At 40.3% G+C, this 25462-nt stretch overlaps 2 protein-coding genes and 1 long non-coding RNA gene across 6 annotated transcripts in view; 2 read left to right on the top strand and 1 right to left on the bottom strand.

The window, feature by feature from the left end:
- Positions 1 to 1028: 1028 nt before the first annotated feature.
- LOC122535745 lies at positions 1029 to 2402 on the top strand. The gene is made up of 2 exons (XR_006308246.1): positions 1029 to 1764; positions 1878 to 2402. It is a non-coding gene; the product is annotated as an uncharacterized LOC122535745 (long non-coding RNA).
- On the bottom strand, positions 2295 to 15456 carry LOC122535742 (Golgi integral membrane protein 4-like). Of its 2 annotated transcripts, XM_043667527.1 has the most exons (7): positions 15322 to 15456; positions 9251 to 9433; positions 8580 to 9055; positions 8134 to 8256; positions 3997 to 4424; positions 3702 to 3829; positions 2295 to 3627 (listed from the first exon to the last, which is right to left on the bottom strand). In XM_043667527.1, the coding sequence occupies exons 2-7, from the start codon at positions 9429 to 9431 to the stop codon at positions 3572 to 3574; spliced, it is 1392 nt and encodes a 463-aa protein (XP_043523462.1). In that variant the 5' UTR covers positions 9432 to 9433; positions 15322 to 15456; the 3' UTR covers positions 2295 to 3571. The 2 variants fall into 2 exon arrangements, 1 of the variants encoding a protein (XP_043523462.1); XR_006308244.1 differs by lacking the exons at positions 2295 to 3627; positions 3702 to 3829; positions 3997 to 4424 and adding an exon at positions 5727 to 7502 and having other exon boundaries at positions 7536 to 8256.
- Positions 15457 to 16963: 1507 nt separating this feature from the next.
- LOC122535716 overlaps positions 16964 to 25462 on the top strand; it is a 73164-nt gene continuing 64665 nt past the window's right edge. For all 3 annotated transcript variants that reach the window (XM_043667478.1, XM_043667480.1, XM_043667479.1), the window contains exon 1: positions 16964 to 17595. The gene's annotated coding sequence lies outside the window, so the exon portion shown is untranslated. The remainder of the gene's footprint in view (positions 17596 to 25462) is intronic.

Raw genomic sequence — 25462 nt, 5'->3', positions numbered from 1 at the left:
AACAAATTTGGTAATAAATTTTTCTTTTCTTTGGATAAATGCAGATATAGGTTTAAATTTCGAGTATTTTTTCTTATTTTTAACAAATTTGATAATAAATTTTTCTTTTCTTTGGATAAATGCAGATATAGGTGTAAATTTCGAGTATTTCTCTTATTTTTAACGAATTTGGGAATAAATTTTTCATTTCTTTGTATAAATGCAGATGTAAGTGTAAATTTCGAGTATTATTTCTTATTTTTAACAAATTTGGTAATAAATTTTTCTTTTCTTTGGATAAATGCAGATATAGGTTTAAATTTCGAGTATTTTTTCTTATTTTTAACAAATTTGATAATAAATTTTTCTTTTCTTTGGATAAATGCAGATGTAGGTTTAAATTTCGACTATTTTTTCTTATTTTTAACAAATTTGATAATAAATTTTTCTTTTCTTTGGATAAATGCAGATATAGGTTTAAATTTCGAGTATTTCGTACTTTTTATATTTCCTAGATTTTGAACGCGAAGGAGAAAGAAGATTTAGATGTGAAAATTATTCTGAAAAATAAAGACTCTCTTTCGCGAAGTAACTTTTGAGTTCGAGAAAGATTCTTATCGAGTGTTTTCATATTTTCTTCGAATTTTCTACGCTCTTTTATGTAATAATACCGTACGTTCTCTTCTCAGAATCAACAAAAGATTTTTTTTTTATTATCTTCTATAGTAATTTTCCTCTATATATTTAAAGCTTATTTCCTGGAATAGTTTTTTTTTTTCTTTCTTTGTGTGACACTCGGAGATCTCCGAAGAAGAAAATCTTCAGTGTCTTCCCAATTACCAATGCAACACTAATTTTCACGCATTCTGAAAAAAAAATACAAAAGAATTGCGTCTTTCACAAACATTGCACTTCCCACATACAACATAGAATGAAAAATGAAACACAATTCAGTCAAATATAAAAAGGAAGAATCGGTGTAATCCATGTTTGATTATCAACGCAACCTTCAACCTTCGCAAGTTGTGATTCTGACAGTATATCGTCATTTAACAATAAAAAGAAAGAAGAATAAGCTGTTCTTCGATTTGGGATTTTTCGAAAATACCGAGGAGAGGCAGCTGCCCTGTACATTCCAGAAAAAAAGACAGAGACGAGAAAATCGAGCGTTATCGCTCGAGCTCATGGCTGGATGTAACGATTGGACGCAATGTAAATGCGATTCTGGGAATCACGGTCGTCTCGCAGTTGTATCGCGTTGCAGGCTTTGCGTAACGCGCGCGTCTGACTCATTGGCAAATAAAATCACGAGCGAGCAATTATTTATGTTCCGCGTGGTTCAACAAAATCACACCGTTCCGTGTAACATTCTTCGCTCGTGGTGATATATAATAATAATATAAATAAAATAAATTCGTATCGACTGCGTATAAAATTTAATAATGAACGACGATGATAGGTATGGAGTAAAGGATGATCTTCAACAAATGTGAAAACAGATGACACATTGATGAGAAATTTGTTGGCTGATCCGTGTTTAATTAAGTTTGGTCGATGTCTGATTCATCGTGGTACTTTCACAGACAGTTGATGGAAACGTTCGGGCAAACAGGGAGTATTGTCATTTTCACTTCAGTAGATGGTTTTCACATTATTAATTGTTTATACCGTTCAAAAGTGAAGATTTAGTAATTCACGGGATTGGAAATGGGAATATTTTTACAGACTGGCTGGTTTATTTTCCATTCGTTTAATGTACAACACGATTCGAATAATCATCGATCAGTACGTGTTTATTCAATCATTACTAAAAAAAGAAGATAATGTCCTCGGAGTATCACAGTTAAAGGTCATTGGGACAGTGTAGATTATTCTCTGATATTTTATATTTTCTCCAGGCATATCAACATGGACATAAATAACGCACTGCTACACATGTGTGCATGACATACCGAGTAATTTATCCTTTATGTAACCTGCACTACGCGATAATGCCCATTAATCTTCAGAGGAAAAACTGGATATATATTCAAGAGACGTTGAATATGTAATAATAATTGTAGAACACTTTGAAAACACAGTCCCGTGTGTGTTGAAATTGCATCGCAGGCTTTTGTGCGTTTACGAGAAACGTTTGCGACACGCGCATTTAAAGAAAATAAATAAATAAATGGTGATATTAAGATTAAAACGAAAAGAATAATAATAATGAACTAATAAAAGTAAACTGGAAATGTGATTTTTTGTAAAAACTGACAACCTAGATGGTCACAACGTCTGGACACCAAGTTCGGCGATGAATGAAGAAGAGAACCGAGGTTTCTCTCAATCTTTTATTATGAAAAAAAAAAAAAAACTCTTATGTACATATGGATCACTTTTCTTCGCGCCAGTGTATAAGTAAATGTCTATGTACGTCATAACAAATGTTAATCTATATATCCTCGATAGATTCCTTAAAATTAGTTCCTTTCATTCTGTTTAAGTCTTGATTGTTAGCGCCGGAACGACGACTGATATAGGCAATAAATAAATCACGTGTACCCTTGTACCTTGATCGTTATTGCACGGCTCCGACGTCGGAGAACAGTCGGCTGATCGAAGTGCTCGAGTATCCATATTTCAAAAAAGAATCGTCCAGCAGTGACGGCTTATTAAGTAATAAGTGCATTTAAGTCGCAACTCCGCGTAGGCGGTTCCCCGAAGGGAGCCCATCGGCTCTTTCACTGGTAGAGGCATGTCTTCTTCGCGGCCTCATCGAGGAAACATTTGCCCCGAGTCGCAGGATCAGGTGCAACTGGCAATCGAAATAAAAAGGAGCAAGAGAGAATCACTCTCTTGGAATTCCATTAGTGTATAAAAATATACGGACACTTTCAGTTGTTGAATACTTGGTTGATCGTGTGTTGTAACAAAAATGATCAATCGCAGTTAAACACTATCTTCGCCGTACGGATATCCAAAGAAATTTCTTAAAGAAACGTCTCGTCAAATGCGCAAATAACGTGTGAACGAGTAAACGAAGTATCGTCATCCCTTCTTCCACTTTTTTCCTGCCAATGAAAGAGCGAATCTCTGCTTCAACAGGCCTCCTTTCCATATAACTCGCGTGTCTTTGTTGTTTTAGAATTATCTCTAGAAAAATACAGTCTGTTCTTTTTTTTTTTCTATCCGCACACCGCTCGAACCAGTCGACGAGCTCCCGAATAAAAATACAATCTACCCACGGTTGGCCGAGCAGTGGCTGTTTAAATAGCATCTGTATAGAGTATATAGACTATCTAAATCTTTCTCGGCTAGATCCTCCAAAGAGAGGTTTCCTCCAGAAGATCGTGTAGGTAAAAAAGTAAAACGGTGCATCTATCGTTGGAAATCCCTGCTCCGTCTTCCTCCTCTCTTCCTCGCGAGGGACGAAGGTCAGCAGACGCGGTCAGCTCGTTTAAGTAGTAGACAAGACAAAGAGTTAACCGATAGTAGACGCTGATTAGACAGTAGACGTTAATTAGACAAGGAAATCAATTAGTACCCAGTAATTGATTTCCTTGTTAACAGGATTGTTCTCTCAAAAATCCTCTTTCGTTGTGTCTCCTCTTCATTCCCTTTTCTCTTGCTTCAAGTTGTGAAGATAGTCTATTTGATCGTCCTCGTCTGAAGAGGCACAAACAGAAGATTAAGCAACACGAGAAGATTACGAGTTGAGCAATGACTTTTTCGTTACTTACCTTCGCCTTCGTCTTCACCCTCAACCAGTCTCAAGTCGCTGTCCTTTTGCTGGGGTTCTTTGTCGTACTCGACTCCCTCGTACTGATCATCGCCGACATCGGCCATTCGCTCGGCACCAGCGTCCAAACTGAAAGCGCCCATATATGAAAAACAATCCAGTGTATAATTAGTACTTAGACCAAGTGTTTAAAGTTGTGCGATCTAGGTGGAAAAGTATCAAGCGAACAATCATCTCATTTGCACGCGATACAAAAATGAATCTTCAGTTTCATTGAATTTACGAGGAGCACGTACCCAGGTAGGCGGACGTGATTCAATTCGTCCCCAATTTCCTGTACGCCTGGCCCAACGTTGAACCAACCGTTTCCCCTTCTGTCTGCAGCCTGGTCGTCGGATCTTCTAGCTGGAATGGCCGGAAGCGGAGGGTCCAGTATACCGTTCTCACCATCTTGCTCCTTGCTGTCCGCGTTGTTGTTCCTCTGTTTCGGTTCCTCCTTCTTCCTGGCCACCTCGTCCTGCCGCTCCTCGCGGTTCTCCAGCTTCTGATCGATCATCACGGGTATCGGCGGCACGCCAACGGGGAGCTTGGACTTGGGGATTGGTTTCGCGACCGGAAGTGCCTTGTCCACGGACGTGGACGCTGGGTTGCCGCTGCTCGCCGGCGTTGAACTCTCCAGCTTCACGGCTGGTATCGATTTCATCGAGCTGGTCGCTACCGTGCTCTAGAAAAAAATAATTCCCTCCGATCTTCTCCGTCTCTCTCTTTCCATTTGTTGTTTTTTTTTTATTACGTGAATTATTCTATGATCGAACGAGATTTACTTTGGCAGTTGTTGCAAATTTTTATTTTGTAAATTTGGGTATTTTGTTCGAGCAAAAGCATTGATGTTTGTCCCGATTCGGGAGTGTTTATTTTTACTTCGTGGAGAATTTATTTGTTATACGTATTGGAAATTTATTTTGCTTTTTCATCTGTGGAATGCAAATTTCCATAACTCGCCGATTTATTTATTTATTTATTTATTTATTGGGAACTAAGTCTAATATCCGTTTCATCGTTGTAATTGTGATACAGAGTGCGATTTGTTATTTTTGATAGTACTACTCTATTCTCATACGTGTGCATGCACTATAGTGTACAATGAAATAAGCGAACAAAGTATACATTCGTTACTTTAAATTGAAAGAACAATCGAAATTCTAATTCTACGTGCCAAGGGGAGAGTTGAGTAAGCAAGTATTTTGGAAAAACAACGAATTCTGCAAAAATTGACTTACCTGTTTGAAATTCTTTCGACAAAAAGCTTTCTTTTCCCTTTCTTTTGTGTTCGAGTCACGAAGGAGTGTGAATAAAAATTATTGCGCAAAGCATGCACTCTTCAAAAGAAAAACTACTTCAGAAAGAAGACTTCACTAAAAATGATTTTTCAACTTCTAAAAAATTGATGTCTCGACATTGTCTTGTGACTGTGACTTCATTATTCAAAAGGCAGCTTTAATTAAAGGACTTTTGAAAACTGAAAAGCAACAGCAAAATATTACAGAGCAAGTTACTGTAAAGCAACGTTCAAAATTCAACAAAAGGTAAAGAAGCTGAAGCGTGAAATATTGATTGATTTAAGGTATGATCTAATTGACAGAGTCGTTCTAGACTGAGATATTACTTAAGTTAAATCAATGTCGCAAAAGAGGGTGAAAATGAACTAACAAAGCATCTCGGAAAGTTAATTACCAATTTAAAAATAAAACATTTTCAACAAATCGTTCTAATTAAAAAATAAACAATATATAAAACACTCACATTTTTTAGTGAGACTACTGTTTTACTGGAGAAGAAAAAGGGAAAAGAAAGAATCTACTAAAAACAAAATCAAATCAACTCACCAGAGATTTATTACTTGGATGTTTCTTTTTAATTATTCTTTTTTTTTTTCTTATTTAAATAACAAAAAAACTAGTAGTAACGAGGAAGCAGATCAGTTTAGTTAGGTTTGTGCAAGGGTGCCAGAAAAAATGCAAGCAGATCAAAATAATAACAATTTATTAATTGATTAACACGGACATACAAGCACATTTAATACAGCTTGCAAGCTACATGTACATGACTGGTTTTTCTTTCTCAATCATCCAAGAAAAATGACGAGAAAAATCGTTCGTTTTTCCCGTTCATCAGACTGTCAAAGCTTTAAAAGGCTACGAGCAAAAAGAACTTTTCAAGTACGAGAAACATACACAACACATGTGGTCATTTGACAAACTAATGTGCTCTAATTTTGTTTATAAAAATTGCAAAAGACAATGATACGAAATAAAAAAAAGAGAAGAAAGAGAAAAAAAAAGGACACAACATTTACACAATTGCTAAAATATTCTGTTACTCTGTCTTCAGGATATTGCACATTTAAAACATTTTTATTTCAAAGAAAAATCTAATATGTTGAAAAGTACACAAGTGAGACTTGAGTTTGTGAGCTTTTTGAATTGTCAAATTATATATCGTTAGATTGCGTATATTTCTGCAAATTCAGATTTTCGCGAGTATATTTATTGTTGTACAAGATTCAAGAAGAGAAAGTAGATATTCCTTGCAAGATAACAATCTGTCCAAGGCAGTTTGCACAGGGTTTCATCTTTCAACTCTTCTTTTGCTCCATTTATTATTGTTATAAATAAATATTTAATACCGATTACATATTAATAGAAAAAGAAAGGCGAGTAAAGTCACTAAGTAATCTTCAAAATACTACTATCAATCAATAGATCAGCCCATCATGCAACAGATTGTTTATAGTCTTCGTCATTTTTCCGTGATCGTACTATACTGTTCAATCTGTAACCACTTGCTGAAAACAACAGTGGAGAAACAATTCTGTAGATTAATTTCGGGTCCCTCGTGTTAACTAAAGAAATTATCTATCTACAGCACCAAGTACAAACCATGCAAATTACGTGCATGTGTAAATTCAATATCATAAGGCAGATCACATCGAAAGAGACTCAGTTCCCCAACAATCAATCAATCGTAATCAATCATATCATGTCACTTCAAAGGCACTTATTTTGAACTTCCTCGAACTTTCCAAACTATTTATAGATCTATCTATTTTGTATTCTCGACTGTCATGTGATAATTTGTTCTTGCAAGAAACGTTGACAAAATTGCCAAACTTCATTTTCTTTTCCCTTGTAGGGTACAATACACCTTTATTACAAATGATAACAGACAGATATTTGTTCTTTTTTTACCCATCAACGACCAGGAAATATAAATCATTTTAGTTCAATCTAGGAAAATACTAACGATTAACAATATCAAAGCAATCTTTGGAATCTTCAGCCGATTTTCGGCGATAACATTGAAATGTTCACCGATTAATGTGAACTAGTTCGATCATCAATGGGTTAAGCACCAAGCACCAACTATGTCATTAAAATTACATCTATAGATATATCTATATTAATAGATATATTATATCTATATTAATAGATACGCTCTGGTAGCGAACGTGGTGACTACAGTCATAGTCGATACGTGAATTTGTCACTCGTTATCACACTCTCACGCAATCGAGGCATCCAAGATTCACGTATCAACGCTGATCTTTCCACTTATGCTCGCTGTTGCTTTGACATCAACAACAATGTTAAAAATCTTAAAAATTCATCACACAATCCTAGATTCTGCTCTTCCCCTCAAGAAAAAAAATAAAACACTTCGAACACCTTCAACAAGTGCCACATCGCAACTAACGTCAGAAGCTGCACCCAATCGTCAAGAAACTAGCTGCAAATTCATCAGGTCTTCGCGCAATATGTTGACAGATGTCCTTTCCAAGAGGAGCCATCATGGAACACGATTAACGTAATTGCCCACAGTATTTTCAATGAAAACAATACCAACGAGGGATCGCAAGTTCCGACTAAACCTCTTCGTCAGATCATCCTCAAAATTTGATTCAAAATCCCGTCCACATTGTTCTGCGCTTTCTCCAGTTTCCTCTCTACTTTCTTCGTGTTGTTATTCGCTACGGCGGACTGGTCCTTCTTGTCAAAAATCTTGCGACCTATCTCATTCACCGGCGGGTTGCTCGATGACTTTTTGTCACCGAGACTGTCATCGATCTGATTCGGTGGCGGGATTACCTGTCTCAGTTCTTTGTTGCTCTCTATCTGGTTCACGTTGATGACGAATTGCTCGCTCTGCTTTCCCTGGTGTTTCTCTTGCAGATAGTAGGGCAATGGTAACACATCGGCTTCCTTCATCTCGTTGGGACCGACTGGTACAATGTTGCCGTTCTTCTGAGCGAATTGAACGTCGTTCATCTCGTTCAGGCGTTGCTCGTTCGACAGCAGGGGGTCCTCGATCGTTTGCTGAGCGATCGGCGCATTCAACGGCTGCGGATTTTTATCGTCACTTGTCTGCGGACTTACCTGTTGCTGCTGCGACCGATCAACAGGCTGCTGTCCCGCGTTCTCCACGTTCGCGGGTCTCGCTTGCGACGGCCGCGGATTCGCCACGCTCGGACCTGGCGAAGTAGCCTTCCGCGCGGCTTTCTGTCGAAGAGAAATAAATAGAAACTACAACGACTTGAAAAAAAGTAGGCTCCTATTGAAGAAAAATAAGTAGAAAATAGGCTACAAAAACCTAAAAGAAAAAAAAAAAGGCTCTTCTCAAAGAAACAGATGCTTAGAGTTTGAAGAGCCTTTGAAGGGAAGAAAATTCACATTTCAAATAAACAGGAACTGAAATTTAGGGCTGAATTATGGAATTTTCATGAAGTTTTGAATCCTCTTTAGTTCTTAGACATTTAATTCTTAGGATTACTATCTTTGAACTAAATCGAAATGAGAAGACTCAAGATTAATTTCCTATTCACCTTGGCTTCTTCTAGTTCGCGCTTCAACTGAAACACCTCCTTCTTGAGATGCTCGATGGTGCTGTCGGTGTCACCGTTGCTCTTCAACATGTCGTTGTACTTCTGTTCCAACTCGTTTTTCTGCGTGTCCAGCTCTAGGAACTTGTTCTTCAGGTGTTCCAAGGCTTTCTCCTTGTCTTGCCTCGCCTGCCTGATACGGCTGCGAAGTTCCCTGAGCGTTGTCTCCAGTTTGCTAGTGTCTTCTAAAGCTTGTTGATCGCGCTTCTTGCACTCTTCCTGCAGGTCCTGGTGCTCCGTCTGCAGCAGCTTGTAAGTCTGTTGCAGGGAGTTGAACCTCTGCATCGCCTCTATGCTGTCCTTGTCCCTCAGCGACTTCTCCCTCGACGCGCGCTGCTGAAGCTCTTGCCTCACGGCCGCGTTCGAACTCTTCTCCTCAGCCAGGGACTTCTCCAGCCTTACTTTGTACTCGAATATCACTGAAAACAAGACAATTTATTTTCGGTACAGTCCTGTAAGTTTCCAGAATCACCAGAGTGATCAAAGTAAATCCAAATCGAATTTACAGTAATTCGCAATTTTCCAGAATTATAGTGACACGTTTTTGAAAATTTTAGAATTTGATCATCGATAATCCTAGCATTGAAAAGTTGGTCAACGTATTTGATTCATACCTTGAAGCTGAGCAGCCAGAGCCTCCTGCTGATGAGCACACTGAACGTGAAGTTCTCGAAGCCTGGCCATCTCCAAGGTGGTGGCGCGGTAGAGAAACACTATAAGAATAACCACCACCCCGCAACCCCCGTACACGGCCAGGCGACCACCCCGGCCCCTGCCAAGTCTAGAACCACTCATCTCTGCAAACAATTCGTGCCACGGTATTATTATACACGACAATTCCAAGTACAGGGTGGAAAGGAAAGCTTTTCTGCATAGCTGAATTCTACACCTTCGATTTGATGGAAATACATGTAAAGAACCTGCCGCAAAATTGATCTTGATCATTTTTTTTTTTTTTTTTTTTCATTGTACTCTACTAATTACGAAGGTAAAACCTTTCCAAAGAACCTAACAGCTCTCTTGAAAAGTTAAAACCAAAAGGTTTCTTAATCATTTAATACTTCGGACGCGTTCTAACAACGACTTTATGGTTTTGGACGCGTGGATGTAATGTTTATATTTCGAATAATGATAATAATTAGTTTTATTATTTAATTATTTAGACACACACTGATGCTACAACTGTGATAAATCAAATGTCAGTGAAACCTAATCCAGGAACCATAAAGTCGCTGTTAGCACGCAGATTAGGAAACTTTTTTGTCATTTTTTTTTTTTTTTTTTTTATTCGTGTGACACGAAATTGATCAATTCTAAAGAGAAGTGAAAACAAAGAGTGAGACTGAGGGATAAGAGAAGCTGAAACGTGAGAGAATAATTCACTAGCCAGTGCTAGTCTTGGCGCGACGTAGCATGCAAGTGAAAGTCGATGATCATCACTTTTATTTCGAGACATCCTCTTGTATAATGGCTCGTCGTCTCCGTAAAATCGGAAGGTTTCTACGAACCTGATCGAACCTGAGGTCGTGCACGACAAAACCGACAAAACGTTCGACTTAACGAGCGAGAAATAAAACAGTGAAATGTGTAACGTACAGTCACTATAAATCTTTACATTATATATATATAATATACGCGATTATATAAAATTTTATTCTATGCAACATTGGCAAACCATACAATATTGGATATATGGGATACTGCAAAACGAAAAATCCGAGTTAATTTTACTCAGAATACAACAGAGGTATGGAAGAAAATTTTGACTTGTTGATTATCTGTTGATTTATCTTTCTGGCATCAGCAAGTAACAAAAAAGACCCGATATCTGATTGAATAATATTTTATCTACAGTGACAGTTCGTACAACATATCAAGTGATAAACCGTATGCATATTAAACGCAGGGAAGAGGTGTCGGTGTACATACCAATTATGTACACATAAATACGAATTAGGATAGATTATCGCGATCTTCTTTATCGATCGAGAAACGATAACGTAATTCCCAGTGAACACATGTCGGCACAGATAGGTATTAATTTAACCGTTTAGCGTGCACGTGTTTGTAAGGCAAAAGGGGAGGGAGGTGCGACGGTCGCGTGACACGCTTTCATTTCCTAGATCTCGATGGAAACTATATATAAAGCGGGACACCATAGGACTGGAGAGCGCACTTACGTTTGTCTTCCCCCTCTTTTTTAATCTCTCTTAATTATATCTCTCGTCCCCCTTGTTAAAACTAGCGAGCTACCGGTTCGTGGAAAATCGTAATTGCACGTTTGCCCACGTTCCACTGCTGCCTTTATACCGTGAATTAAAGTATCGTGAAACGCCTCGGGATTGACTCTTGAAACCATTATATTTATACTTTCATTCATCAGCGAGCGGGGAAGTTCAACGACTGATTTTATTAATTTTATTGGTGAAATTGATAGATATTTTTTTTTTTTTTCAATGATAGCATTTTTATAAATTTTCGTGACTGAAGAACGTGCAACAATCCAAGGAGAAACTTGTTTGACGACAAATGTAATAAAATAAATCTACGTTCAGTATTATTCACAGCGAGGTCAGGGCTTGCCGAAAAAAAAATTCTTTTTATCTTTTATCTAGTGACTATGATAAATTATTTTCAAGAGAAATTCCTCTGGCAACTATGACAAATTGCTATGATCTTCCTCTATTAATTACCACAATTTGATCACACTTTCATCTAACTTGAATGTGATCTTTTCTTCTTTTGTTCGTTAATGTTTTTTTATGTTCACCTCGAGTTCAAAATCTGAAAAATACTCTCCGATGCGTCTCGCATCCCTAAGTTTCAACTGTTTTATTCTTGGAAACCAGATACGCCGGTATTACCTGCGGTTAGATGGTTACACCATGGATGGATCGCAAGGACGTGCGAGCAGATCGAAATTAAGATCGATTCACGTGATTACACGCGATTACATAAAAACAATTAGGAATATTTTACACGTTGGTACCTCCAATTTCAATACGTTGCAATAACTTGATTCATCGAATACGGTATTCAGATAAATGAGGCTGTGATATGGACGTCACATTTATTATTTTGAATTGCTGACTATGAAACGCTCACTAAAATGATTGTTCACCAAATGATCGCTAAGTAACGATCATTGTTGCATATAAATAGCTACATTGTTATATTATATCTGTTATGTGATACTATACGCGATAATTTGCATAATTGTATCGTGTTACGTGTAATTGTAACAGAGTACATGTTACACACACATACTGTACATTTGTTACATAGTCTTTATACATGTACAAGATGCTAAGATGCTAATAGTGTGATACACATTCTGTCACAGCATTTCGTTAAATCGAGTTTCACCGACTCGGTGAACTGGCACGAGCATTTAAAATTCAATTCGTACAAAAGTATTCGTGCCTTTTACACGAGAGCGAAATACGTCCAATTATTTAGCACCGTCAAATGGAACTGTGCCCGCTTCATTTCATTACGAAAATCGTTTCGATTAATGGAACGGCGATTACCATTTTGTGTTCCGTGACACGATGCGTTTTCCACTTTTTTTTTTTCAAGAAAAGAACGTCTCTCGAAACTAGGTCAAAGAGGAACGATCCTTGCATTTAACCCGTTTGCATCACGACTCTACGTTGAGTGCGGCATTCGACTGACGTATAAATAAAGATCGCCGATCGCGGAATAGTCCGATCGTTAAATATGAATAACAGACGACGAAAACTGCAGGGATGATAACAAAGGAATGATTTTGCAAAAATGCAACGTGGAATAATTTCGAGGACGGAAGCCAACTTGGAACTGAAATACACCGTGCTTTCTGTTGCCGGTGGAGGCATGAATCCATTTGCCGCGCAGGGCCTAAAACTCAAAAGTGATTTATCGCCGTGCCATTAACGTGTTTATAACCCGGACAAAACAAACAGGCGAGGGCGCGCCACGGCGACGTTTGATCGGCGTACGATGTAAGGGTAACGTGAGCATTAGGCAAACGTCTGAAATTGGACACCGGTAATTACGATAGTCAGCTTTTATCGTTGCACTTCGACCGACTATGCGAGAACGGAAATTACATCCGTCTCGCATGGCTCGTCCACCACAGTTTGCACCGTCCTTGCTGGCCGCGCGAATTATCGAGGATATTTGCCCGGAGGAGAGACTATACCTTCGTGTGTATGTGCACACACACACACACACACGCGCACCATATATCGTGAAAGGAAAAATGAACGAGGGGTGGAGTGTGTAGGCTACCTAGCGGCTGAATTCTGAGTTCACTGACACTTTCGAGCACGCGCGATAGATCCTGCTTTCACATGTGTGTGGAACTCGAGTCTGTGTGTATGTGTGTGTGTGTGCGTGTGTCTAGAATTATTTCAACAGCGAATTACGATTGAATTCTGCTTGATTGTCAGAGAGATCTTTTTCCAACCGTCGGCTCGGACGGGGTTTATATAAATTTTCACGTAATTACACGCGAACAAGAGTGATTGGCACGTTCGCTCGAGATTGAGACAGGGTACACACAGGTGACGTGTTTTTTTTCCCTTATTTATCCGAATCTCGTTTATCAAATATCCGAGAAGAATTGCAAATGAAATAATCCTGTCGCCGACAGAGGCGGAATGGAATTCTTGGAAGGCCGCCGGCGAAACCGGTTTCCGGTGAACGACGTGGTGCAAACGAGCCTCTTTTCGAAGATTCTCCACGCCGGATTGGAAATTCGACGGGGCGAACACGGAAAGGGGACGCAGTTGTCGCGGTCAAACGTTCAGGTCTGGTTTCTAGATGAAATTGATACGTACACGGTTTTAGAGAGAAAAGAGAAAAAAAGAAAAAGAAAACGTCGAACGCTAAAAATAAATCTGGAATACGGTCTGATTAGATGCCTCGGATAGAGGCATCAAAGTTCAACAAGCGAAGTTTAAATTCAGGCTTTCGAGACGAAGATAGAGTTACTGTTTAAACATTCAAGGCGAGGTTAATATTTCAACGAGATCTATATGCAGCGCAGCTCTCGTAAATCCGGTATCTACGCGCTTTCTAACACGGAAGAGGGGTAACTAGAGAGCGCTATGCCAATTTAACTTTGTATCCTCCTTTTCAATAATTTCCAGCCACCTGGAATTTGAGAAGTGAAAAAAAATTCCAGCTATCCAAAGGGCAATTTGTTCAAAGGGAAATTAAACAACTTAAAGCTAAGATTTTTAATCTCGTGTGATATAATTCAGCAGAGAACGACTCGAAATTCTCTGCGAGAAAACGATAGAAACTTCAAACGAGGACGACGAACTTTTTCGCAATTTAATTTTTCTTCTGAACGTATTTGCGCTTTCACGTAGCGTTCGATTAAAAGTTTGGAGTTACTCGCACCGCGAAGCGTAATTTTCGAGGCCGATTATCTCGAAAATTCAAGTGTTTCGCACGTACACGATTACGTGCGCAATCTTACACACAGAAATATATCGTTAACCTCTTACTGACCAGCTGCAGATCGTCACGCATTAAACGACAGTATTAATCCTCGTCGAATCTTCACTGTAGCAACAGCAGCAAATTTCCAATTATCGGTTACGTTATTCAGTATATAATCTATATAAAAAAATTTCATTACAGATTTGACCACTTCCGGAAGTTTATCGAACGATTAATCGCCACGTAGAAAAAAAGTGAGTGATGAATGGCAAATAAATATCTGCCTGCAAAATGCTAATTTTTTATCGAATATTGTGCGAACAGCTAATATTATTTTATCAACAGTCTCCTCTCTGTTTATTAACCCTCCGACTATTGAACCTCAGCGTCCGGTGCTGGAGTCATTTCTGACTCACATGGATATTCCACTAATACATATTTAGGGTCGTCCGGCTGGCTCAAAACTGTGACTGTGGCACAGCAGGCGGAGAGTTAATCATATAACCGTCGAAAAAATACATTTATCAGTGCTCAGAAATATGTTTATATTTAAAAGATTAATTGCCACATACAACAAATATGTACTTCGTTCACTGATGTAGATAGATTATAGTTTTAGAGATTCCTTTTCAACACTTTTTAATCGAACGTTTCTAACTCGACATTGACATTTGTATTTACAACACATTACCTGCACAACAATTTGCATTATTTCAATTTCAATTTTAATTTAATATTATAACCAAATTAATAAATTAACAAATTGGCATTGTCACGAATATCATTCTACGAACTACTATAAATAAACGATATAGAACCACAAACTATGAAAAAAATTATGTCCGTCAGACGCAGGATGTGTTTATTGTAATATAATCATATGTTTCAATATTTTATACATTAGATCTTTTTTCATTTCAATAACAACGCTGCAAGTATCGCACAATGTATTCGCCAAATGTGTACATACATAAAGTGAACAAATTGCGATAAAATTGACATTTTAAATCAAATCAGGAAGTAAACAAAATAAAAAAATGACCCAATCACCATCAACCATCAATGAACTGATAATCGCGCGTCTAATTCTCCCAACTCTCTTTGTGTCTCGGTTCGTAGGTTAATTCCGCAGGTATTTCACTTCACACTCGACGGCGAGAATTAATCCCTTAAGCCAGCACCAAATGTCCAAATTTTCACGCGACAAGGCAAACACGTATACACCGTACGCGCGTTGAGAAGCTGCGCCTACCTCATGCACGAAACTCGGGCACCGTATTCTCAGCTCTCCATCATTGCCGTCCGCGTTCTCGAGCGTTGTCCCCGGCTAATCGATCTTCGATCGCGATGGAAAAGCGTATAAATTCACGTGGTGACACGATCACGCGTCCGCGAACACACGACGGAGCTAACCTCTAGCTGAAGTGTCGCAAACCAGACGAAACACAACCGACAGGTTAGGACTCTCATGAAAAACCAACCAGCCACTCGACGACCACGGTTGAACGTTCTGAAGCTGGCACCTCCCCCCCCACCATCGATTCGCGCCACGCCATTAAAACGAACGGCACACCGGCCAATCAGAGCTCGCCACTTCGGCGGATGACCAATGCACGGAACCGGCCATTGCCAACATGACGTCGAGAAGTTTCTCTAGGCTGAGAGAAAAGAGATTGAACTCGGTGGTTGCTTTGTTATTGGAGGGAAGAGTTTTTTTTTTTTTTTTTTTTCATTTTAAAGAATGGAATATTCTTTTTCTACCAAGTTTTCAAAAGTGAAACGTGTTGTGCGTAGTTTAATAATTCGTGCGACTGGACTTTCGATGCTCGTCGTTCTTTCTGTTTTAGAAATTAGTCGAACGAACGAGGTTGAGTATCAAGATTGAATCAAACGGTAGAACTGACGTTGAATGTGGTAAAAAAAAATTTGCTGAATGGGAACTGAGGATGACTTCCAACGTGATTACGTGTGAAATAATCACGCTTCTTGCGGCAAGTTTGCGAAGAATGGCTTGTTAGATTAATTAAAGAAGCAATCGCGATCCAGCGCGATCTCTTCTTCCGCGAACGAAAGTATGAGACGAGAAAAAGTAACCCTCTTCTCCCGCAAACAGGTCGTTACAAATTTCTTTGTTCCACTTGAAGCTCGAAAATATTGTTTTGTCAAATTTACGACTCACCGACTCGACGAATTTCCAAGTGCTTTTTGCAATTTACGCAGCTTGAAAATAAGCTTTATCAACAAGGAAACACAAATACGAACTTGTAGTGCAACAAAGTGTGAAGAATCATTTATTTCCATCTTCAACAACACCATTGCATTTACTTCGAACAAGAAAGAAATTCACTCACTGTCAGTACATGAGTTTATAACAAAAGACCTTCTTTCTTATTTACAAAGCTTATTTATAAGCCTCCTTTCTTATTTGCAACGCTCTTATTTATAAATTTATTTTATCTTCAATCATTTAGTTCCAAACTACAGTACGTATTATTTATTATTGAATAATTATTTAATTATTTAATAATTATTTATTTATTTATTATTACAATATATATTTTATTATAATAATTATTTATTATTTATTTAATTATTATTTAATTATTTATTTATTAAATTTCAATTGAAGAATTAATGTCATACGATAGCCACAAGACCACGTAGAATATAAATCATCAGTACAAATCGCTCATAATTTTTCATACATTTCTCAAATAAGGATATCCAATCTTCGAATCGACATAAACATTCCACGTTTTTGAAACGATATCCATCATTCATTTGTTCCTTCAAATGCTAGAAAAAGATCAAATCGTTGAATTTCAAAAGAGTGCTGGCCGAGCGATTCGCAACGCCTCCGCGGCGAGTCTAGTAACTTTTCGCGGCGTGTGGCAGCACTGTCGTCTCACGGGGCACGGCTCGGCGAGCATCGGCGGCTCAGTCAAGAAACTCGGCTGCATCGAATCGCTCCGAGGCGAGGTTAATATCGGTACGAGCCAGGAGCCGCGGTGCTCTCCTCTCCAACACTCTCGGCACTGCCTGCACGGCCCACACAGTGTGGCCACTCCTGGCAGATCCCAGTGTGTCGCGAGTTTATCATCGTGCGAAGGAGTTTCAGTGCCGTAATCGTTCGTGTCCGGACCGTGCTCCAAAAGTGTTCCTCACTTCTCGCGGGTTAAAGGACGTGGCGCGGGCGGAACGGGGGAGAGACGTTCGAAGAAAATCGTTCTCCTTTTTTTTTTTTTCCTCGAATATTGTACGAACGCGCGCCGCTCCTGGACTCTTCACCGTGCGCGTACGCATATTTACGGGTAATCGACTGGCCGACGGAAGAAAGGAAAAAAAAAAAAAAAAGAAAGAAGAAAAAGAAAAAAAAAGAAAGGGACAGCCTGGTGACAGTGATGAGTGTTTCTTCGCTTGTGTTCGACGTCGTAGCGGTTGCTCAGGGCTTACGTGACTGTGACCGTGACTGCTGTGCCGCTGCCACCGTGATGTGCTTCGGAAACTCCGCCGCCAAGGAGATGCTGTAAGTCTGATTCTTTTCACTTTTGCCCGCGAAAAAGCAGCCTCGAGTCGAGTAACCCTGTGCGCCCATTACGGGTATTGCCTTTCGGTACTTGTTTATGTGCCGCAGATGGTACGAAGGTCGTTCCGGAAACGGGTCGAAATCGTGATTACCTACGAATGCCACGAGTACCTCGTGCTCGTATGCTCCCTTTATTTTTTTTACAATTACTGACCGGCGTTTCTCGAAAGCGATTTCGTGGCGAGTCGTCCGCTGTAAATATTTTGAACACCACCTTCCACTTTTCTCTCTCTGCCCGACGATTGTTTCGCTATTCTTCTTGTACAAATAAACGCTGGTTCGCACGAAGGCAAGATAATGGATATCGATCGGGAAAATATCGGTAGGAAGAAATTTGCCTGGCCGGAGAGACCGAAAGTCGTCGGCAGCTTGGCCGAGGAGGAGGCCGTTGCTCTCCCCGTGCCGATAAATGCCGCACAGCGCGTTGCAGACGTGGATATTTTTCGCCCGTGAACCATCGCCGTCTACGTCGGTCTCTCCGTGCTTGCCCGGCCGTATTTTTTTGTTTTCCCTCTTTCGCCCGAGAGATAACGAGAGAGTGCGGGGCAGTTTTTTTCCCGACGTTGGACTCTCTCGCTGCGCAATAAAGGCGGCGGTACGAGGCGGCAACGCTAACATGGTGGCTGTTGCCGACGGAAACGTTGAAAAGTCGAAACGACGAAAACGGTTTCCGATCGGTCGGCCGAGGCATTTCCCATTTCCGTTTGCCTTCCGACCGTCCTCTCTCGAAGTCATAGATTTCTCGACGCGTTACGCTCCTATTTACGCGTGCATACGTGTCTCTCTCTCTCTCTCTTTGTGTATGTGTGTGTACGTGTGTGTATCTGCATCCATCGTATATACATTTGTACGTCTAAACGACGAGGCAATACGTGTCGTCTCTCTCTCTCTCTGTCTTTCTCTACTTTTGTCGCCCGTTGAAAATGAAAACGTCGCGCACTCGAGCCTCTTCACTCGAAATTGGTAATTCGAACATATCAAGCGGGGACCAGTTTCGATTTCGTAACACGAGCCGCCGGACCCCTGAAGCCATTCTCCCCGACGTGTCTTGTGCCATTGTAATGCCGAAACAACGTCCCCGGTTGTTGGTTGCCTCACCAACGTTGCGTGTTGAAAATGCAATTAGTCATGCGTGAAATCGTTACCGATTCTTCCGGCCGCGATCGAATCGTCGTGGAATTATGATAATCCGCCGGTGGCACCGTCGATTATCAGCGATTGCCGAGGAAAATGAATGTATATCGAAACACGTCGGGAAATTCCGCCAACCAATAGTTGCACTTGCTGCTTCAACGATGCGCGTAAGAACGGTAGTGCCACGTTAACTGTCCCTCTCTCTCTCTCTCACGATCCTTGGAATTTATTTGACGTGTACGTATACTAGAAACGTATGGAAAGTAACCAAATTCCATAGGGAGACGTGGCTTCTAGAAATATTTGTCGATATTTAACGTCGCAGTTGATTCGAACGATAGAATTCAGCGTTATTTTTTACGCGTGGTACTTATACGGAAAATCAATTGCATGCGGTTCTCTCTCAATTATTGTGGAAATAATTTTCACACTTTCGATAGAGAGAGAGAGAGAGAGAGAGAAAGAGAGAGAGAAAAGGAATTTCGTGCATGAAAGTTTGGAGGATTATGGGTAATGTACAGTGGGAGAATCGTATCGACTATAGCGTGTACGTAGAGAGTGCAGCGATTTTTCAAACGGTACTCAACTCTGGCCGGCGTTGATGCACGCCACTTCGGAAATCTATGAAATTGATAGCCGCTTACGTAACGCGGTATGCAGAATCGCCGGAGAATCCGGAGGCGATTAGACGCCATTTTTCACTGGCGTCCTTAACTCATTAAGCAAATAGGGAGTAACGGTTTGGAGTCCGTGCGACTATGTGTCGCGTCGGTGACGTGTACCGTTCCGAGCAACAGATTTTTCGATCCGCCATGTTTTTCTTCGGAACGGTCGAGCTCTCCCTCCCCCGATCGCGTTTCCGTCGTTCCTCGCGGATTTAACCTAACTAAATACCAGCAATATCAGCTGCCTTTGAATTCCAGTGTTTTGTTATACGGATAATCGCATGAATAGTCCATCAGTGTGATCCAGAGAAGCTTACATTTGGAATCTCCGCTCGCAGTTGTGCGACATTTAAAAAAAGAAATAATCCAATTTTCTTCAATTTCAGAGAATTTCTCAAATTATCAAAATTTCCCTTCGCCAAGTTTAGTTATTCTGAATCCAATGAACAAGGAGTATCGCGATAGAAATATCGATCAGGATTCTACGCGTGTACATGGAAGAAGATGATGCACCGAAATACACCGAATGCTCGGAGGTACAATGTTTCCTGTATTATAATTTTCTAGTCCATTGGACGCTCCATTTTTCGAGTGAAAATGTCCATTAACGATAATCTCGGTTAACCTGGAAACACCCGCTTCGGAGCATTTGACACGGAGAATATGTAAACGGGCAGTTTATCGGGTGAAATTGAATTCTCGTGCTCGCAAGAAGACCGTCCATTTTAACCACCCGTACGAGTTCCTGTGCAGTTTATTTAAATTTATAGGACGCGGAATATTTACGGGGTTGTTGAAGATGCTCGAAAGGCGAGACACCTCGCCCCGAAATCGACGTCGCTCATAAATTCTCGCCCCCTTTTCGTCCGCCCACCCATCGGCTCTCCTCTCGCTGGATATTAGAAATCGATTCTACGTTTGTGTCGTGCCTCATGGCTGGCTGTTCCTTATCACGTAATACGTGTGCAGCGCTACGTTGAGGCACGGGTCCGCGTATATTTAGCGCGTTTCGTCTGTTTTGCGAGGCGTCGACAGTAAAGGGAAAAGAAGAAAAGAAAAGAGACTGCAGGAAAAAAGGGGGAGGAGGGGGGAGAGGGAAGTGGAACGCGAAATATTGAACGCGGTGCGATTCCAGATTCCTCGAGTCGCTGCAAGTCATGAAAGTTGAACATATGTTGCACTAATGGCCGCCTGTGTGCGTAGGGCTATTCAAATAACGCCGCTTCTCCGTTGAATCGGCCATTAGAGGCGCGCGGTTACATTTTTAACCAAGTATCGCAATCTAAAATTATTCTGGTGCTTTCCTTGTTTCATAGACAGGAAATATATACTCGTCCTATTACATAAATCAGCGAAGACAACGCCGGTGACTTTAGAAATTTTTGTGGGAGGAAAAGTATTATTTGCTAAAATGCAGAGAAGTGATGAAAGTAAATTTAAAATTTGTCGATCATTTTAATTTAAGATAACAACGACGATAATTACTATTGTACTAATTAATCGCAATTTATAGGGACGGGGAAAAAATAACTGAGACACAAAACGACGGAAATTTCAAATAATCGTTCCGATAATAATAACGAACTAATAAATAAATTCAGTGTGACATTACTCTCTGCGAAAAGAAAATAAATTATTGAAATGTAAACCGGCGCGAAAACGACATCAATTATTCGCGCGAGTATAATAGCGCGTTAAATCGGGATTTGAAAAGAGGCCGAGATTATAATTTTTCAACCGAGCCGGCGATTTAAAAAAATGAACGTTTGAATTAGCAATTTGGTAACGGAGAAGAAAGGGGCGTCAGGCGCCGTGCCATAAACTTTTAATCGCGTCATTTTCAACAATGTTGTGCGACGTGAAAAATGTTAAACAGCCGGGGGCGGGGGGTTTATCCTGTCGAACGAGCTGCAAACGTAATCTAGGGGAATTATACGTGAATAATGCAACCCAGAGGATCAACGGTGTATATTCTTCTTCTACGTCTTTCTCTGCTGTAATCCGGATGTCGTAGCCACTTCCACCCTTAAACGCTTAAGTTTTCATTTTAATTCTAGCCTTTCTTCGCTCATTATTGTTTGAACAACATGAGAAAATGTCTATTAATTAATTTTTAGGAACTAGGTCCTTCCCTCATAAAAATTATCGTTCTTACTATCCCGTTATATTTTTTGTAATAGCAAGAGCTGACCTCTTTCCGATCGAATCAGATTCAATTTTCATTTCTATTATTTCAAAAAGTAATTTTCATTTCTATTATTTCAAATCGATCGAACTCGAGGCAGATGCATCTGTCCGCATTTGTTTGCAAAAGTGATGGATACGCAGTTGTCTGCGTAGTAAGTAATTTGTACAAATTCTCACTGTATCGCTCGATATGAAATTTCTTCTGATCAGAAGTGATTCGAATCTTCCACTCGATAATCTCCCTCTCTGTATAATATAAAATCTACGTAGGAGAGAAGTTGGAGGAGCAACGAAGCTCTTTGATCGCAGTTCATGCTCGTATCACGTAACTACGCGTTACCTGATCACATATTGTTCGCATAGCGATCGGTAAGAAAGTCGAGGGATAATTTCGACTCGACGATCAAATGATCTCTCGTTGAAGCGTAGTGTCACGAGCAGAGCACATGCTCAGAGATAGCGAAAGAAGAAATGTTTAACGAGGCGAAGTACACTTCTGTTTTCTCTCATCATCTCTGACCATTGCTCTTTTCCTCGCGTTTTATTCTTCCTTTGCATCGTCAAACGTTCCTACCTAACACTGCAACAGATTAAAATATCTGGACACTTTGTTTTCATCATTTTCACGATGTGCTACTGTCTATTGATTTCGATAGTTTGCAGTCAAAATTACTCGAGCTCCGAATCTAATCTCCTTGTGTATCTCTCCTTTCCTACGATTTCTATCGTCTCCTTAACCGCTCTTTCTCTCGCTATTTGTTGAACCCTCGGTCTGCACAACTTATACACAGCGTCCTCTACTTCGACGACATCCACACTGCTTTATCATTCGTTATCTTATTTGCCCTACTCTCTGCCTTTGCCTCTTGTACTTAACATCTCGTCTTTCATTTTCTGTCTAATAAATTTTCACGTTGTAGTCTTCACTTTTGAGTGTCTCCTCCTCAGGCTAATAACATTCTCCACAATTTCAATTTTCACGTTTGCACTATATAATCTACGTCATTCGTGAAAATTTAAATTGAAAATGGGGCGCGGAAGTTGGGCAGAGGTGTGTCGCGAAGCTTTTAACTCGTGTTATTCGGGTAATTTGAACGAAAGAAGTTTATACGGAGGAAGTAACAGCGTTGAACGTTGTCTAAACGGAAGGCAGGTTTGTCGTCGATTTCCGAGATGGGTTTCTCGCGCGCGGAAAAAGTAGGTTGAGCGCCACTCGGCTCGCAGGACCGCCTAGTTTTTGTCGGAATCGATTTGTCGAGAAGGCGTACACGAATTCGCACACATTCAGACGTTTTCGAGTCGTCTTACCTAGTGATTGTATAATCTGTCGTTATCAGGAACCTCGTGCACCCTATGTGTCCTTCGAAGAATAAAATTCCTTAAAAAAAAAAAAAAAAAAAAAAAAAAAGAAAGAAAATGCAGTTCCAAAAAAAAGTTTATTTTAAATTTCATCGAGGGAAATCGTATACGTGTGATTAACTGAATGGATTTTCTATAAAGAAGAACTTGAACCTAGGGATCTACGGAATTTTAGTTATTATAGTAACTAATTTCTAACGATGAAAAACTTGAAAACGATCTCTGTTGAAAATGAGACAAATTCGCTGGTAAAAACTCCGTAAAGAGACGAAGGAATGATAATCGACAAAGCGATTCGTTTGGATGAAGAAAATCGGACTGAGCGAATCGTGTTTATCCGATTCGAATGAAAATTGCAAGCTCGTTGCTTGCCAGGGGAAATGGAGACCGGAATCTCTTCCCTCTCGAATGAAATCAACGGTTATTCATTTCATCCATTGGCCATTAACTTTTTGCAACTGGCGTCATCGCGTAGCAGTTAACCGCGAAAAATTCGACCAGCTGTGGCGCACACGTCCACGAAAATTCGCCCGCTTCGTCAACGAATGAATTATTCATTTTCACAATTAATTACGCCGTTCTATTTATCACTGACGTCGTGTTTTTTTTTTTTTTTTTTTTTATTCTGACTGTTCGATTTCCGCTGCAAATTAGAAATTTACAAGGCACCAAGGCAAGGTTGAAGAAACCCCATTGGAGGAACTGAACGCAAGTGTACGAACGAGTGAAAATTAATTTCATTCCGCCGAGACGCAACGACGGATGTTAATTGAATATAAACCGAAGACGTTCGATTTGAATTGAAAGAGATTTGACGTCGCTCCTCGCGAACCAGCGATTAAGAATTCCTGATACGGCGAAAAATTTGCTTTCGTTTGCCATTACGCAAATACTTAACATTCACAGACACACTCTTGTCCGGTTGTTTTCATAGCAAACAGCTCTTTTTATCGGTCAGAATGGTAAGATGTTGGGCGAAAAAAAAAAAAAAAGACACGATAAGACCAGGATGAAATGTAAAATTGTTCAGATTTATTCGGCTGGCGGAGATAATTCGTCAAAGAATTTGTCAAACTCTCTCTCTCTCTCTCTCTCTCCATTTTCCAACACCAATCTTTCTTTTTTTCCCCCAATAAATCTATAGTTCCGTACAAATCAATTAGTCCGATCGACTTGTTCGTCAATCGGTTACCAGCGACGGAATTAAATCGTCGAACGACTCGCCAACCACCATGGTGCCTCGCCGATTATCGATTCCTCTCGATGATACTTATTAATTATCGAGTTGACAGTTCGTAATCCTCTGATTGGAAGTCGAACAAGCGCCCCGTATTCAAACGTAATTAACACTACGGACAGACGGTTCTCGGGGAAACAAAGGGAAGATCTTGGGTGCGGATTCGCGGCGCTAGATGGCGCGGCGATCGCGCGTAGATTTCCTCGCGATCGGCTGCCAACGCTCGATCGCGCGATACTTTCGCAGCAGGTGCGTAAATATTCCGGCAATACGCAACCGGGAATCGGGATTCGTTCGACGAAACCTACTCGAACGGGTAGTATTAATCGGTCGTTGTTCGATCGATTTAATACGCGATACTATCACGTGGTACCACTATGATTAATCACGCGAGATTACGCCAATTACAACGGCAGGCGGGAGCGTGCGCTGCGGCCATGTGATCCACCGGGAACTTTGTTTCATTCGAATCGCCAGGTGCGCGAATAATTGAATATTTATCGTTATTAAATATTTATCTTTCGCGTTTTCTCATTCTTCGCGCGATAATTGTCGAGCAGACGAACCGCATTCTTGGATGCAAAAGTATCGGAGACGTGAGTACTCGTCGCGGTTGAGCTTCAGATGTTTTTTCTCGACAGACAATTGCCTTTTTGGTGTGGAACTGTTTCGTTTCGAGGAAGTTTGGTCCCGGGATCGGGATCCAAGAGCGTGAAACTGTTTCAAGATGATGATCGTTAGGATGCTTCGGAGGTAGAATCGCAATTAAAATGCAATTTTCGTAAGGGACTGGATTTCTGAGAGATTCTTAAAGAGACAGCATTATTGTGTCCAGGCCAGTTTTTCAGGAAAAATAAGAACTTCGCTCTGAGAAACAACAAGCCTCTTTCAATTTTTTTGAAAGTTCAACCAATTCGAGGATCTGCGAGTACGTATGTTAGTCACCAGACAGATGATTTCGCTGATGGGTAATATCAAGGTAGAAAACTAATGGAGAGAGTATCGTTTGACGTCTGCCGGCAAAAACCAGTTTTTGTTGTTCGATCGAAAACAGGATTTCAACGGGGAAAACTCTTTTTTTTCCCCTGGCAACGGCATTATATTCGCAACTTTTCCTCCCTTGCTCTCTCTCTCTCTCTCTCTCTCTCTGACTCCGCATCCGCATTTTCGTGGAAACAGGAATTCCATTAAAGCTTTCAAATCGGCCGACTCTTTCATCAGACAG

Source organism: Frieseomelitta varia, unplaced genomic scaffold (assembly GCF_011392965.1).
Source record: "Frieseomelitta varia isolate USP_RPSP 00005682 unplaced genomic scaffold, Fvar_1.2 scaffold_759, whole genome shotgun sequence".
Lineage (NCBI taxonomy): Eukaryota > Metazoa > Arthropoda > Insecta > Hymenoptera > Apidae > Frieseomelitta > Frieseomelitta varia.
This window is presented reverse-complemented; position numbering and strand designations above follow the sequence as displayed.